The sequence below is a fragment of the Aphanomyces astaci genome, assembly GCF_000520075.1.
Source record: "Aphanomyces astaci strain APO3 unplaced genomic scaffold supercont1.42, whole genome shotgun sequence".
NCBI lineage: Eukaryota > Oomycota > Saprolegniomycetes > Saprolegniales > Verrucalvaceae > Aphanomyces > Aphanomyces astaci.
The window spans coordinates 2,334-16,990 of record NW_009798305.1 but is presented as its reverse complement, the minus strand read 5'-3'; the positions used below and the strand labels follow the sequence as shown (position 1 = coordinate 16,990).

The following is a 14,657-nucleotide window of genomic DNA, read 5'->3' as shown; positions in this document are numbered from 1 at the left end:
AGACGAATGATAATGTGGTAGGGGACGTGGTGGGGTGGATTTGGTTTGGTTGATCAGAACCAGAAAGGTTGAACAAGGTGTTGTTGGGCCAGCACCACCCATGTGTCCTTGTGACGTACAACTACATGGCAACGAGAGGTTGAAAGGCTGTGTTGCTGAAATGTCCAGGTTGTGTAATGCGAACGAAACGTGGAGATTTGCTAGCTAGAAAAGTATTATGTTCATACCCTGACAAAATAATTCGTTGGTCATACACCAAGTATACTACTCCGAGTAGGCACAATTAAACTGTAATCATAGCTAGACTATTTTGATTGGGCCGCCCGTACTGGGCCGACATACACTGTAGTTTTCAATTTATAGCACTTCGCCCCTTCTGTACCTGGTTTTGATCAGAATGCACGTGGTTGTCGAGAATTGTGTAGGCGATATACGGCTCTACATAGAATGCTTCGACGAACGACTTATCGTGCTAGCGCAGCGTTAATGCTCGGGTGACTTGTGTTCGTTGCTTGCACTAACCGCAACCTTGCCTTGATTATTGGGCTGGTCGACAATTCGTAGCAAAAGTGCTAGCATACAGTACTACAGTATACTACTATAGTACCTATGCACAACAACATATGTACCCGTACTCAGATTGTGTGGTTGGCGTAATTAGGACATTTATGGAACTTCCCTGTTACAAGTAGCATTCAACTGCCAATTTATGATTGCGTTCAAAACACTCGTGCACTTGGTAAAGTTAAGCGTGTGATGAATTCGGTCTATCATGTTGCTCGTTTGAGTTGATTTCCAACGTGAAATTGGACTTGATTCTGACACATTCTCGCATTCAGATCACTGCATTTGCCATGTGTTGTTGTCGTCGCTGTAGCGCAATCTAATTGGTGCCACTCAAGTCGAAACGGAATGCCCTGGCTAATGCTTGTCCATTAGTATGCAACTGTATGATAACTATACATCCACAAACCTTCGATAGCACTCGACAACCGTACCATTTGCCCCCAATTCACTGTAAGTTTTGAACCTCCTTGCATGGAGAGTATCAATACGATTAATGGTAAGCTAGGAACTGTTCTTGGCAAATCTACCGACAGACGTAAAAAACCAGTAGATGGGCTGAAAATGGACGCCTTAGCTTTTTTACGCTCTCTCAACAAATAAGACGATTGGAAGTATGCTGTTATAGAAGTTTGAACTATGCTGTTATAGACGTTTGAACGCGCTACAACGTAAAGCAAACTTTCAAGGATTCGATGAATGCTTCACCAAGTTATTGCTGGTATAAGTCAAAATTGTGAATTTTGAGAAGATTAGTCGATGGCCCTAATTTAGCCTTGAATACACTATACATCAAAGCAGTGGGACTCATAATGCTATTGTCAATATGAAACGTAGTGTGTGTCTCAATAACGCATGTGATTTTAGCGATATGGTTCGAAACCTCGAAGTTTTGGGAAGAGTAACGTTAACTTACACCACCTTGTCCATAATTTGTCGATCCCTTGATGGAGTCAGTGGAGAATACAAGGCCACTGTAAAGCCAAGTCAAATTGTCGTCCGTCTAATTTAGTCTAAGAACCTAAACACCTTGAGACTAGTCGAAATTCCCATGGTGGTTGATATGTCTTCAATGCTAGACTTTCAAATCAATCCACATCGTGGATGGATTAAGCAGTAAGTATACACTACACGACCACGTACTCTATAGAATCACGTCATATATGTGCAGATTATATCTCTCTCTCTCAATCAACACAGGGAGCTTACTACAGATCTACAATCACGAATTTAGCAAGCAGGTTTGGGCAGGAACGGTTCAATGAAGTCACGCGCTTCTGAGATCCGGGCGTACACACCAGGGAGGCCAGGGCGAGCGCAGCCAATACCCCAGCTGGTCACACCGGCCAAGTACTCGATGCCGTTGCGGGTGACAGTCAACGGTCCGCCCGAGTCGCCTTGGCAGGTGTCCTTGTCGGCACCGCCGGCACAGAGCATGGACGGCGTGATAGTGTAGTTGTATGGGGCGACGGCCTTTTGGCAATTGGCGTTGGACCAGATAGGTACATCCGCTTCGAGCAAGACGGGGGATTGCAACCCGCCTAACTGGGCGTTGCCGAAGCCTCGAATCCACGAGACAATCCCGGGGGCGACAGACGCGTCTTGGTCCCAGTTGATCTTGACGGGGGGGAACGACGACGCGGTTTCCAGTTCGAGCACGGCAAAGTCGTAGTCGTAGCGAGTGGCCTTGTTGTACTTGGGGTGCACGGTGCGCTTGACAATCTTGATGCGTTCACCGTCCTTAGTGCCATTCAAGTAGTGCGACCCGACAGACGCATACACAGTCATGACAGGCGAGCAGTGGGCCGCCGTGACCAGTATCTTGGGGGCAACCAACGACGCACCGCAGCTCGCCGCTCCTGCTGCGGTGTAGCGAAGGCCGGTGACGTACGTGTACTTGCCGATGGGCACTTCGGTGCCGTTGACGATTTCAATTTGAGCAACCGCGGAGGCGGCAACGGCAGCGAGGGCGACGAACTTGACCATGGCAACGTGAAATGGAAAATGAAGTCGGAAGCGTGATGATGAACGAGGGACAAAGCTTGACGTGGAGCGCAGCACAGCGTGTCATTCTAGCGTGATTGGATGGTTCGTATTAGGGAAACCATCATCTCCGTATTGTAGCCTGTTCACTACGTTGTACCCAATTGGCAGCTCACGAATTGATAATATTTCAACGATATTATCATGGAATTCACCAACAACCCGACCCTGACTAACGTTAAGTACATTGTTTGGCGTGACAAAGCAATTGCAACTACCCAAGGGCCCTGGGACCTCGGAACCCCAGCTCTGGTAGCTAAATATACTGTTTATTCTTCTTCGGGGTGTAGTGACTGGCAGCCGAACCCCTAGCAACGAGTGTGCGTTGTTATTTAATGAGAGAATTGGTCGTACTGTACCACGATGTATAATCCCACTATATTATTTAGAAACAGGTTTAGTGGATGCAAGTTCTACTGAGTACTACGGTAGTAACAAGTAACATGCATTCATTGATTAACACTTGATTGTCTAGCTTGCACTAGTACAGTACTCGTATACTAAGCATAATGCGGCCTCGACGCCGTTGGTTCACAATTCAAAGCAAGCTTATCCATACTGTAACGACCGTACTGTACAGTAAGCTTACCTGCACAGTATTTACATGAAAATTGCCGGGTCGTACAGTAATGGGATTTATCTTGCACCACGGAATTGTTTAGAAAAGGGGGTTGTGATGCGTTCGAATCTGAAGTGTTCCTTTTCGGTATTGGACTTCATAGCAAGTTGGATTATTTAGAGGCTTCAGAAAAACGTAGGTACCACGAATGCCAAAGGGTGATTCTTGTCCACCAAGTGTCAATTGCACCTCCTACTGTACGTACTGTATATGTCGGACATTGGCCTCGTCAATTTATAGCAGTCTACATCGCTTGTAGCAGCAGTGGTTCTACTGTATACAGTACTAGTAGTACTCCGGAGTACTCCGGAGTAGTATGGTACAGCAGGATACTGATACAACGAAAAAATTACATCAGCTTACTGTACTACTACGAAGTACGGTTCTACTCCCTCCGTCCCACAATATCAGAATTTTGATACTGTATATGGCTTCTCGAAAAAAAATACATTTCACTGCCAAAGATAATGATTCATTTTTGGAGGTGTAACGGTACAAAATTGTCTCACAGGAAATGAAAAACGCTCAACAAATCTGAATACCCTTGACTGAAACCATTCATACTAATAAACTCTAGTTAGATGAGGCATATGTTTTGTACTCTGACCACCTCAACTCGTACTAGGGGTTAAGCATTATACTTCGAAGTATGTGCACGCGGGGGTAGGACGAAGTCCCGGGGTTACAGGGTTACGGGAAGAAAATTGCTTGAACGGTTTTCAGTCTATGCTGAACGGAACGTTTTCCCATAGTTTCCCTTGTTCGCCTCCGTCAAATGAGGACGAATCGCATTACAGTAGAATGCGCACATCCTCGCTTACAGTAGTCGACAGCTGCGAGGGGGCTTCTGATAATATGTATCGATTATGAAAGGATTTTTCTCAGATTTTCACTTATTTTTATAGAATGATTTTCACTTATTTTTATAGAATGAAAAACGCGTTTATTAGATATGGAATTATATTATATAATACTTTGAAAAATAACTCATGTTGAAACTTTGCAACATCGCTTTAACAAGAATATCAACATTTAAGATGTGTTTAATTGCTCACTTTGTAGCTTGACTTGGCCTGTGAGCTACAATGTTCATATTAACTGTTTATCGCTAGCATTTATGCAGCAATAATTATTCCCAAAGGCCCCCTCACAGCTGTCGACCACTGTTATGAGCAGCTGCAGCTACTGTACACATGTCACGAGTAGGAGTATTTGGTGCGTGCAATATACTTACGAACAATCTAGGAATCAATCGTGGATCACTCCACCGATACCTCAAACTAGCGTTTCACGAAGGATGGCTTCACTCTCGTCGTTTGTCAGGCCCCGCCTTCCAGCTCCCATTTTAAGTGACATGGTGATGAACGTATGGCTAAGAAAGATGGTCTTATATAGATTTATGTATTGAAATTTTGAGCTTTAAAATTGGTTACGCTATGGTACGAATCATTTCTCGCGGTCCAGGTACATCATGTTAGAGCTCGTGGTGCGCTGTTTCTCGTAGACCAATCTGAACTATTTAATCCGCTCTGGAGCGGGGTGCAGACACATTTGAATTTTCCCTACAAATATAATGACGAGACATGTACACCCTCCCCAAGGTCGAGCCATTATTGTGGGAGGGAGTACTATTTTACGTGTAATATTACTAGTATTTCGTTGCTAATACATACAGTACTAGTACAGTATAGAACGTGGACAGTTGGAACTGGCCGACATTCCTGTCCATGGTGGATATATACAGGGAACGACGGTTGAATAGCTAGCTCCGCACAATCATGCTGTGATTTGTCAGGCTGCCTGTTCGATTTGACCAATTGTGGGTAATCTTAGGTAGGTAATAATATAATGGAGTTCGCCATGAAGAATAGAAACAAAATACTATGTATTAATGGTTATTGGTACATACGGTTTTGTCGTCTACATTTAGTACTACTTTGGATTTCGCTTCCACAGTTTTCACAATCACATGTTATTCGAGCGATGTGTTGCAAATGCGTTACACCTGCAAGTCTAAACGATGTGCAAATATTTGATGACCAATAATATGTGACAAGAACAATCAAAATTAATTAAACTGATACTTTAATCAAGTCATGTTTAACAATAAATAGAAAACGGATTGGGTCGATGGACCAGCCATAGGGTCACTCAGGACCCCCCCCCAATTTCAAGCTTGAACAGATGGACCAAGAGCCCCGCAATGCTCACTCCCAGCATGCCCGTGTGTCCGTATATAAAATGCGTGAAAACTAATCGTACCGGTCATTGCAATTGGACCCCACTTCAAATCGAGTCATGGACACAATTTTTCCTTACAAATTTGAAGTAAAAAAACATTCATTAGATACAATCATTCCTGTATCCTACTCCGATTTCGGTAACGCCTTGATGAAACTTGCACGCACTTCAGGCCCAGTGATCATATCCCACGCTTTGATGGCTCGTTCAATCATACTGTAACAATGCGCTTCTCTTTAGCTGTAGTTGCTGTGCTTGGCGACAAAACCCACAAATCACGCACGTGTTGCTTGAAAGTCCCCATTATACACGTCCAGTGGCTGACAATGTGTGGTAGTGCTAGGTGGGAGCAGACACAACTCAGAGCCAAGCTCATCTTTCACGATGCATTCGCTCTCCTCGCTAACATGTCGCTGTCAAAGTAGTCGACCAGAAGGATGGACGGGTTTTCAATGCTCTGGCTCAGCACTTCACGCAGGTAGTACTTCCAAACGGAGCCGTTCATCCACGCCTTCTTCTGCATCGCATAATAGTGTCCCGCAGAGTAGTCGTCGAACTCATTGGTCTCGATGCCACCACCGATTCACCACGAATGACGAAGAGAATCGGAACCTTGAAACCATCACGGCGAACCGTCAGCAAAGCGGTCATGCGGTATGAGTGACTCTCGGAGTTGGCCACGTAGCTTCCGCCACTACGGATGGCACATATGGTACTCGGGCACATGTCATAGTACATCCCGGTTTCATCCGCATTGTAGACACATCCCCAGTCGACATCCGGGTACTCCCTCTTGGAACTTCTTGCCAAAAGCAAGCCTCGTGAGTTCGAGGTCATCTTGGGTCTTTTTCTTTCGGTAGATCCGTTGTTTTGAGAACCCATGGCGGCCAGCAAAGTGCTGAAGCAAGCGCAGAAGCGACTGGTAACCGGTCTTTCGGGTGGCCATGTAGTTTTCAATCCACGCCATGTGGTCCAGCGGTAAGAACTGCATCATGTGGGCCGATGTCACCGCCAACTCTTGGCGCCGGAGGTCTTTCATGTGGGTCACAAGTGCGTGAGCGTCAGGTAAGATCAGTACCACACCATTGTTGCCCGTGTTGCGCTTGCGCGCCTCGGAACTTTGAACTGGGACAGCTTGGCCTGGTCATGGATCCATTCACGCACACTCCTTTTGTTATATCCCAGAAGGAAAGCAGCCTCCCTCACGCTTGACGTTGCGGCGATGGTCATAGCATTCAGCTTCTGGGCTATTGTTGGTCGTGCTCGCCGTTTGATACAGTGCGGCTGTACGAGCACCAGCTCAGTAGCCATAAGAAGAGTTGATGAAGTTGCAGAGGTTGATGGCGGTCTTTAAAAGTGCCGCAATTTGTTGCAGCCAATCATATGTCAGTATTTTTGTTCCAAAGTTTTGATTGGTAAGTAATGACCGTGTGTACTACGAAAACTGCGCGGCGCTATTCAACGTCGTTCCCTGTAGTACTTACTAGCTTAGAGCATCCCCACCGGCTGATGTAGAAATGTAAAAATCTTCAAAGTACATCACTACATCAGCAAAATTTACATTTTTCAGACTGGCTTGGCCGTAGCCTTAGCTTTCAATTCCTTCTTGCCTAATCAAACGACATCAGTGCCAGATAGACATTTGCCATTTGATTTCAATTCCCAACTAACAGCATGCTGATAGTATGGTTGATTATCTTACCAAGGATACCATGGACGTAGATTCACGTTTTACACAAGTACGACACAAACATCCCATTATATAATGGAAATACTATCTACATAAAAAGGATTTTTCGCAGGTAGGTCAGATATAGTTTCACACGAAGTTCACTACGCAAGTACTTGAAGTACTGGCCACATTTGCATTTCATTGGCTGTAATTATTCGATTTCTCTCAATATCCAATATTTATGATATTTCACTGGTTTACAATAGCTTTAAGCGCTGATTTTAAACCAATATTTTGCGAAAATTCATGCAATTCCCTTTCAAACACTGTATCCTTCACCAAATTGAGTGAGGGTTCGATTGTCTGTGTCAATTCAAAGTAAATGTCGGCAGTAACCTGGAACAGAGGAAGTACGCAGTAAAAACTACAGTGCACTGCTTGAGTAGTGAGCGCTAAGGAAACCGCAGGGAGCAACTTAATGTCGGGGTAGGCACGGTGTGCAATGCCTCCACGTGTGTGTTGCAGTGCACTTCGTCAGTCCGTCACTTTGGACCCACTCAGATTGCTATTTTATCCTAACACTGAGAAGAACATGTATGGACATAAACATAGAGCAGAGCATGGACATGAACACCGAGAAGAACATGCATGACATGAATGTACACCTTGCATCCTTCAACACAATTCTCGAATGACGCCATGCCATTCGAGCATTGTATTGGAGGATAATTATATACCAATATATAACCAATGGAATAGTTGTGTCATTCATTGCCTTTGAAAGTAGTGTTATCTGACTACACGGGACATAATATGGCTGGTTTGTGAATTGCAATATCACAACAACAATATTTAACCGAATAGAATAGTTGCGTCTTAGTTATTGTGTTTTCCTGTTGAAAACTGAGTTTTCTGACTGCTCTGGACGAAATATATCGGGTTACTTATATATGTACAGTACTCGAAACAAACATATGGCAGGTCAGTGGACATTTCTACTTGGTTTAAGTATCGCATTTAAGTGGGAGTGCCGTTCCTCCTACACGACCAAATGACTTGACATTCGTATTGGAAATGACATCATCACTTCCACAACCTCATTGCTGTTTGTTGAAATATTGTCTACTAACACTTTTCATTCATACATGACAACCTTGACTCTTTGGTCGTCATTTCTGAAAGCACATCATTAAATTCGGCGATTTCTGATCCAAAATGTCCAAAGGCATTTGAAAAGTGTAAATATGGCAATCTGGGCCATTCGTCGAGCGATCACCATCAGGCAAATCAGATTTCATTTTAAAAACGACGTCATTTGAAATTTCACCATAGTTAAAAACAAATGACACTTTTTGACCCTTACAAACGCGAGCTTAAAAAGCTACATTAATGAGAAGAGTAGTTTAGGTAAATAGTATATACTACCTGTGCTATGTACAGTAACTTAAGAAGTTATGAATAACGACATTTACGTACGCGGGTTGCATCCCTCTCAAACAACAAAAGGAGCTTAGCTTACTACACATGTACAACGACGAATTTAGCAAGCAGGTTTGGGCAGGAACGGTTCAATGAAGTCACGCGCTTCCGAGATCCGGGCGTACACACCCGGGAGGCCAGGGTTCGCGCAGCCAATGCCCCAGCTGGTCACACCGGCCAAGTACTCGATGCCGTTGCGGGTAACAGTCAACGGTCCACCCGAGTCGCCTTGGCACGTGTCCTTGAATCCCCCGCCAGCACAGATCATGGAGGCCGTGATGTTGTAATTGTAGGCGGACAAGGCCTTTTGACAGGCAGCGTTCGAGTAGATGGGGACATCGGCTTCGAGCAAGACGGGGGATTGTGATCCGCCCGACTTGGTCGTGCGCACCCACGACACAACGCCCGGGGCGGAGAAGTGGTCTTCGTCCCAGTTGAGCTTGATGGGCGGGAACGATGACGCGGTCTCCAATTCGAACACGGCAATGTCGTAGTCGAAGCGAGTGGCCTTGTTGTACTTAGGGTGCACAGTGCGCTTGACGATCTTGATGCGCTCGCCATCCTTGGTGCCGTTCAAGTAGTGCGACCCAATAGAGGCAAACGTGGCCCACGCAGACGACGAGCAATGGGCCGCCGTGATCAGGATCTTGGGGGCCACCAACGACGCGCCGCATCCGGACGAGCCGGTTTCAGTGCGGCGGAGACCAGTCACATAAGGGTACTTGCCGATGGTTGTTTAGAAATGGGAATTGTGAGCGGGCGTCTGAATCCGAAGTGTTTATTTTGTACTAGTATATTGGCATTGGACTTGATCGGTGATCGGTTATCAAGAGGTCAACGCAGGTATGTACCGTCAATTCTGAAAGGTGATTCTTGTCGACCATCCAATTATCGATATCAGCTGCTACTGTATGTGTTCGGCCAATGGCATTGTCTATTTATAGCAGTCTACACCAGATTCCATCATACCAACAGCAGTTCTATTGCTACAGAGTTCCTTCGAGCATATACGTACACTCTGTAGTAGACCTCTAACTCAGAGAGTGAAGTACTGACTGAACAGTTACTACTTTATCATATAATCAGCATTCAAAAATTATAGAGATGCTATGACAATTTACCAATCCAAAAGTAGTTCAGGTATTTCCAATGGTTAAAACCTATTCTAACCTATTTTGATTACTTGTTAAGGTAAATTTATAACAAAAAGCCCCAATTTAACCCATCACAATTTAACCCATCACAATTTAACCCATCACAATTTGTTAAAACCACATAGGAATTATCCAAACCAAGTACACAATGCCTAACGGAAACAATATAGGGAATAATCTTAAAAGAACAATCTACTGCTACTTTCATTTTCGCTGTTGGATCCCAAATCTGTGTCGCTTCCGCCCGCATCACCAGCAGCCATTTAGCTTTCTGCTGCCATGATCAACGACAGCCTGGCCTTCCGTTTCGATCGATAAGTACGTGCCGAGGACTTCTTACCCTTGACGGTCTTCGTTCCAATAGCGTTCAAGCGGTTCACGTACTAACGTTCACGTCGCCATCGTCCGCACGAAGTGGATGCATGCGGATGTGCACGTTCGTCATCGCCACACAGGTTCGGAACAAAACATCATAGTTCTGACGTGTCCAACGGTAGCAGTCACTGCATATGGACCATAGCGTCTTCAGGCGCCCAATGAAATTCTCGACAATGACGCGGTCCGTCGCGATGCGGTCGTTGGTTTGTATGTCGTCCATCGTGAGGATTCCTCCGGCTGGTTTCTTGATGGGAATGACTGCCCGAAGGTCTCCTTAGATGCCTTGGTAGCCCCTGTCAGTGAGTACGGCCCACTGCCGTGTTGCATGGTCGGGCTCATCGATGCCATCTTCGTTCGCTTGCTTGGTAAGGCTGGCCATGTGAAAATCCAGGTTTTCATCAAAGATTGTCTTGTCTGACACACTCCCCTTGTAGTGCTTGGTGCAATTGATCGCAAAGCCGTTGGGCAAGACGGACAACTCAACTTTGTGACCGTACAATGAGTGTTTCCCACTGTAGTACACATTCTTGTCGGCATAGCTGTCGGGCGGAACGTTGGTCTGCTGGAAGGTCACGTCTGTTGCGTAGCACGCGTAGGGGTAGTTGGCAAACCGCTGCCCACTTGTAGAAAGCAGAAGCATAGTCCATTTGTCGGCCAGTGCGTTGACATTCTTACGCATGACAAAAGGATGGAGCACTCTGACAAAGTTCATCACCCGCTTCTGGAAAGTCGGGCTTGCTTCCTTGAAGATGGTTGCCACAATGTCCCATGAACCGCCAGTTTTCATGGTTGTCAGCAGCATGACGAGCATGTCTCGATTCGAGACGTCGCACTTCCGACCGGACCCAACATTCCACGACTTGTTGACGTACATACGTATGTCCGCCCACAGTACGTTGAACTCAGACGGACTGAAGTACGTCATCGTCATGATGCCATCGCCCCCCCTGGCGTTGAAGAAGGCGTCAAACACAGGCGACGCAGAGTCCAGATCGTCATCTGGTTAATCCTCTCGAACAGTCGAGTATCGTGAGCGTTTTGCTCGGCGCTGTTGGTCAAGACTCTCGAGTAGAGCCACCCTTTGATTGATGTTTCGAACCGTCAGTTGGGATCGATGTGTTGCTCTGGGGGGCATGGTGGTTATTGGGCAATGAGTGGTTGGCTGCTAGGCCTGTGTGTGTGGTGTGGTGGTTGGCCTCGAGGTCTGTGTTTGTGGTGTGATGGTTGGCTTTGAAAGAATTACTTGCATCTGATAGTTTATTTTAGTTGCTTTATGAGAGTTTTTGTGGCCAACCAACGCTCATGTAAACGATGGAGTGATTTTCGAAAACAGTGAATGACTGACAAACGATTGACTGTGAACGAGAAGATCTAACCAATTCTCTCGTAATGAATCCATGCTAAATGATCCGGTTATATACTATCATCTTGATCAATAGCCAGTCATAAAAATCCTTCCAAGAACGCATAATTGTTCTAGTAAAGTGTACAGTCACTGGTTAAAATATTAAACTATAATCAAGAGGTCTAGTAGTTGGATGGCAGGCACGGAATTGGGAGGGAGTCATATGGACAAAACGCCTGTTGAAAAAGTCAAGTGGTGAGAGTGGTTTGGGCAGGCCTCCTAAAATTGTCGTTTACGACGAAATAAACAAATTAGTTTATTTTGTCGTCCTCGCCAGTGTTAGTTTGTCGTCTTACACATAAAGGCGGTTTAAGGTGCCAAAAACGTCCATTTTAAGGTGCCAAAAGGGATCGTCGTGATGTTTATACTACTGGCATCATCGTTTTCTGCTTGGCCTGGACGACACCTTCCAGGGACAGATACATCCGTGCGATTCTCGTCCATCTCCCATGTGAGGATGGAGATATCGCTCTCGTCAGCGACGGTATTGGCGAAGCAGAGGTGGCCAGGCGGCCACTGAAGGCGCACAGGTGGTTACACTTCCCAGGACAGACGCTCCAGGCGTCGTCGAAGATTGTGTTCTAGTCGTGCGAGTCAATGGCTGGGCGCGGAATCTCGTCGTTGTGATAATACTTCTTCAGTGCCTCGAGCTGATCGATCTCCTCATCTAGTGCGGTGTGAGCACGTCGTACCCACACGCCATGTAGCACCGGCGGTGCGTCGGTTTCCAGCGGATTATTGCTATCATCACGATCGGTACGAAGCCCCTGATCACCGTGATGGTGTACTCGACAATTTCGCGGACGACGACGACTTGCTCGTCCGGGTTCAGCTTGTCGTAGCACTTCCTGGCAAATGAAGAATCGAGTCGACCAAGATGGGCATCGAATCAAACGACTCGTGCTCCTCGTCGTTGAACTCGCCCTGGTCCACGATCGCGACGTTGAGCATATCTGTCACCGTGCCGACCTGCGCGTAGATGTGCAACGCCTACTGCGCGATGCGCAGGGACCGGCTCGGCAGAATGGCGAACGTGATGTTGACGACATCGATGATCGGGGCGATGCAGAACGTCATGAGCCACCGTTCGCAGGTCGCGCGTTGTCCGGACGTTTCTCAACGCTGAACTCCATCGGCTCTAGGCGGTTGCTCTTCTGGATCGTGAGTAGGCGGCCGAGGTGGGTCCACTGGTTTGACTGCTTGGGACACTGACGTTCATGCGCTTCGTGAGGTTGGTCTGCTGATACATGAAGATCGCGAAGGGCCGGTGAATTTGATTCACGTGCCATCTGCCACGCACTCCGTGGCCTGCTTGACGACTAGATCGATTTGGTGCGGTGCGCACCAGATCCGGAGAACTCGGTTCTCGGCGGTCGCTACCATACGCGTGACATCCTGAAAGGGTGTGTTCGCCTTCTTCTTGGGCGGCATGAGGTTGCTTGTGCTGTGTAAGGCCCGTGGAATCACGTCCTCAAACTGTATCAGAGCTTTCTCTGCTGAATTAAAAAAAACCTAATTTTTCGTCCCACTAGGCACGGCAGAGACAACGGCCATCAGCGAGCGCAGCAAGCACATCGAAGTGCGGCACCATTGGATTCGCCAAGTCATTGTAGCTGGCCGCCTGAGCGTCCACCACGTTGGTAGAGCCGACCAACTCGCCGACGCACTCACTGAGATACCGACCCGGCACTCAATCGACAACTTCAAGACCCCCAGGTCCCCCCAATCAGGATCAAGGAATCAAAAGGTCGACCAATCAAGGCGCGTCGTGTGCTCGTTCTACTGGCACTTCTCGTCCTCAGGTATCAACATAGGCGAGTGTTGAGGAATGTTGGTCCCATGACCCATACTCGATCATGCCAGCCCCTCCACCATATGTATCACACATACAAGAACCAAGACAGAGACGTCAAGGACTACAGAGTCCATTCAATAGGCTAGACTAACCACCTAATCACTTTTTGGTATTTCCAAGGCTTAACCAGCCTCGGTCGATACTCCTCGCAACATGACCGATGTACTAACTAGATTTGCTTTGCAGGTACCTTATTCACAACTAACACAGTGATAACGAGAGGAGCTGATACAGTATATATACTAGAGGACTAGCCCGTCGTTGTTGCTCACATCAACGATGACCAAATCCATTTCTGCTAGTAAGGCAAGACAAGCATTCTAGAGTCCTCAACCATGCCAGCAGTTGAGCTAGCAATTTGACGTAGCCCTGTGATACTCCTTTGTATTAGTATGCGTTATGTGTGTGCAATGTGACTTTGCGTGAAAGTTAAGAAGTAAAACGTACAGCTGTGTGTGGAGCTCAACGACAAGTCATTCGTGTAAATGCTAGCAATTGGGTCAGAGTGGCGGTAAAATCCACACCTAAAAGTACAGGTTTCAGCCACTATGTGCGACTTGCTCATAGTGCACGTAAATCGCTCCAGCTGTATCGAATTGCAACCCCTACATCGTTTATAACCCCCCACGGCCTCCTGTCCCCTCCACAACGATTGTGCTTGTAGCTTATCTACATGTGAAAGCACACAACCACCATTCTACGAGGTTAGAGCCACCATTCACGACATCATGACTAGCTTATAGTGTATTAAGATCGCCAGGATAGCAGAGACCGCAACCCCTACACCTCTACAGCCCTTAAGTATCCCCCCTTCCCCTCACAATATTCGACAAATGATATGAGTGAGCACAGTATGCATTCTAAGACACACAGTGTGCTAGGTAATTGGGCTGGGGGGATGCTACAAGTCGAATATTGTGAGGGGAAGGGGGGATACTTAAGGGCTGTAGAGGTGTAGGGGTTGTGGTCTCTGCTATCCTAGCGATCTTAATACACTATACGCTAGTCATGATGTCGTGAATGATGGCCTAACCTCGTAGAATGGTGGTTGTGTGCTTTCACATGTAGATAAGCTACAAGCACAATCGTTGTGGAGGGGACTGGAGGTGTTGTATCTCAACCACTTCAAAACCAAAACGCTGGAATATTCAAAGGTAAAAGGCGAAGTGAGTGACTACGAGCCACTCAAACTACCTAAACTCTCAGACCCGATAAAGGGGTCATATACACTCTACCAATCCATATGG

At 46.5% G+C, this 14,657-nt stretch overlaps 5 protein-coding genes across 5 annotated transcripts; all 5 read right to left on the bottom strand.

Annotated features, from left to right (window-relative positions):
- Nucleotides 1-1,704: 1,704 nt before the first annotated feature.
- Nucleotides 1,705-2,593, bottom strand: H257_12640 (hypothetical protein). Its single transcript, XM_009839930.1, has one exon. The coding sequence runs from the start codon at nucleotides 2,548-2,550 to the stop codon at nucleotides 1,795-1,797; it is 756 nt and encodes a 251-aa protein (XP_009838232.1). The 5' UTR covers nucleotides 2,551-2,593; the 3' UTR covers nucleotides 1,705-1,794.
- A 3,253-nt stretch (nucleotides 2,594-5,846) lies between these two features.
- H257_12639 (hypothetical protein) lies at nucleotides 5,847-6,778 on the bottom strand (the record flags this gene model as incomplete). The annotated part of the gene is made up of 4 exons (XM_009839929.1): nucleotides 5,847-6,032; nucleotides 6,101-6,161; nucleotides 6,232-6,607; nucleotides 6,745-6,778. The coding sequence occupies 4 exons, from the start codon at nucleotides 6,776-6,778 to the stop codon at nucleotides 5,847-5,849; spliced, it is 657 nt and encodes a 218-aa protein (XP_009838231.1).
- Nucleotides 6,779-8,679: 1,901 nt separating this feature from the next.
- On the bottom strand, nucleotides 8,680-10,370 carry H257_12638 (hypothetical protein; the record flags this gene model as incomplete). The annotated part of the gene is made up of 2 exons (XM_009839928.1): nucleotides 8,680-9,339; nucleotides 10,161-10,370. The coding sequence occupies 2 exons, from the start codon at nucleotides 10,368-10,370 to the stop codon at nucleotides 8,680-8,682; spliced, it is 870 nt and encodes a 289-aa protein (XP_009838230.1).
- A 54-nt stretch (nucleotides 10,371-10,424) lies between these two features.
- H257_12637 (hypothetical protein) lies at nucleotides 10,425-11,081 on the bottom strand (the record flags this gene model as incomplete). Its single annotated transcript, XM_009839927.1, has 1 exon — nucleotides 10,425-11,081. The coding sequence occupies one exon, from the start codon at nucleotides 11,079-11,081 to the stop codon at nucleotides 10,425-10,427; it is 657 nt and encodes a 218-aa protein (XP_009838229.1).
- Nucleotides 11,082-12,136: 1,055 nt separating this feature from the next.
- H257_12636 (hypothetical protein) lies at nucleotides 12,137-12,986 on the bottom strand (the record flags this gene model as incomplete). Its single annotated transcript, XM_009839926.1, has 5 exons — nucleotides 12,137-12,296; nucleotides 12,344-12,403; nucleotides 12,451-12,545; nucleotides 12,677-12,844; nucleotides 12,915-12,986. 5 exons carry the CDS (start codon nucleotides 12,984-12,986, stop codon nucleotides 12,137-12,139), a joined length of 555 nt encoding a protein of 184 aa, XP_009838228.1.
- Nucleotides 12,987-14,657: the final 1,671 nt, after the last annotated feature.

Excerpts from the sequence above, each read along its gene's own strand:
- H257_12640 (XM_009839930.1), bottom strand. The coding sequence starts at position 2,550 with ATGGTCAAGTTCGTCGCCCTCGCTGCCGTTGCCGCCTCCGCGGTTGCT.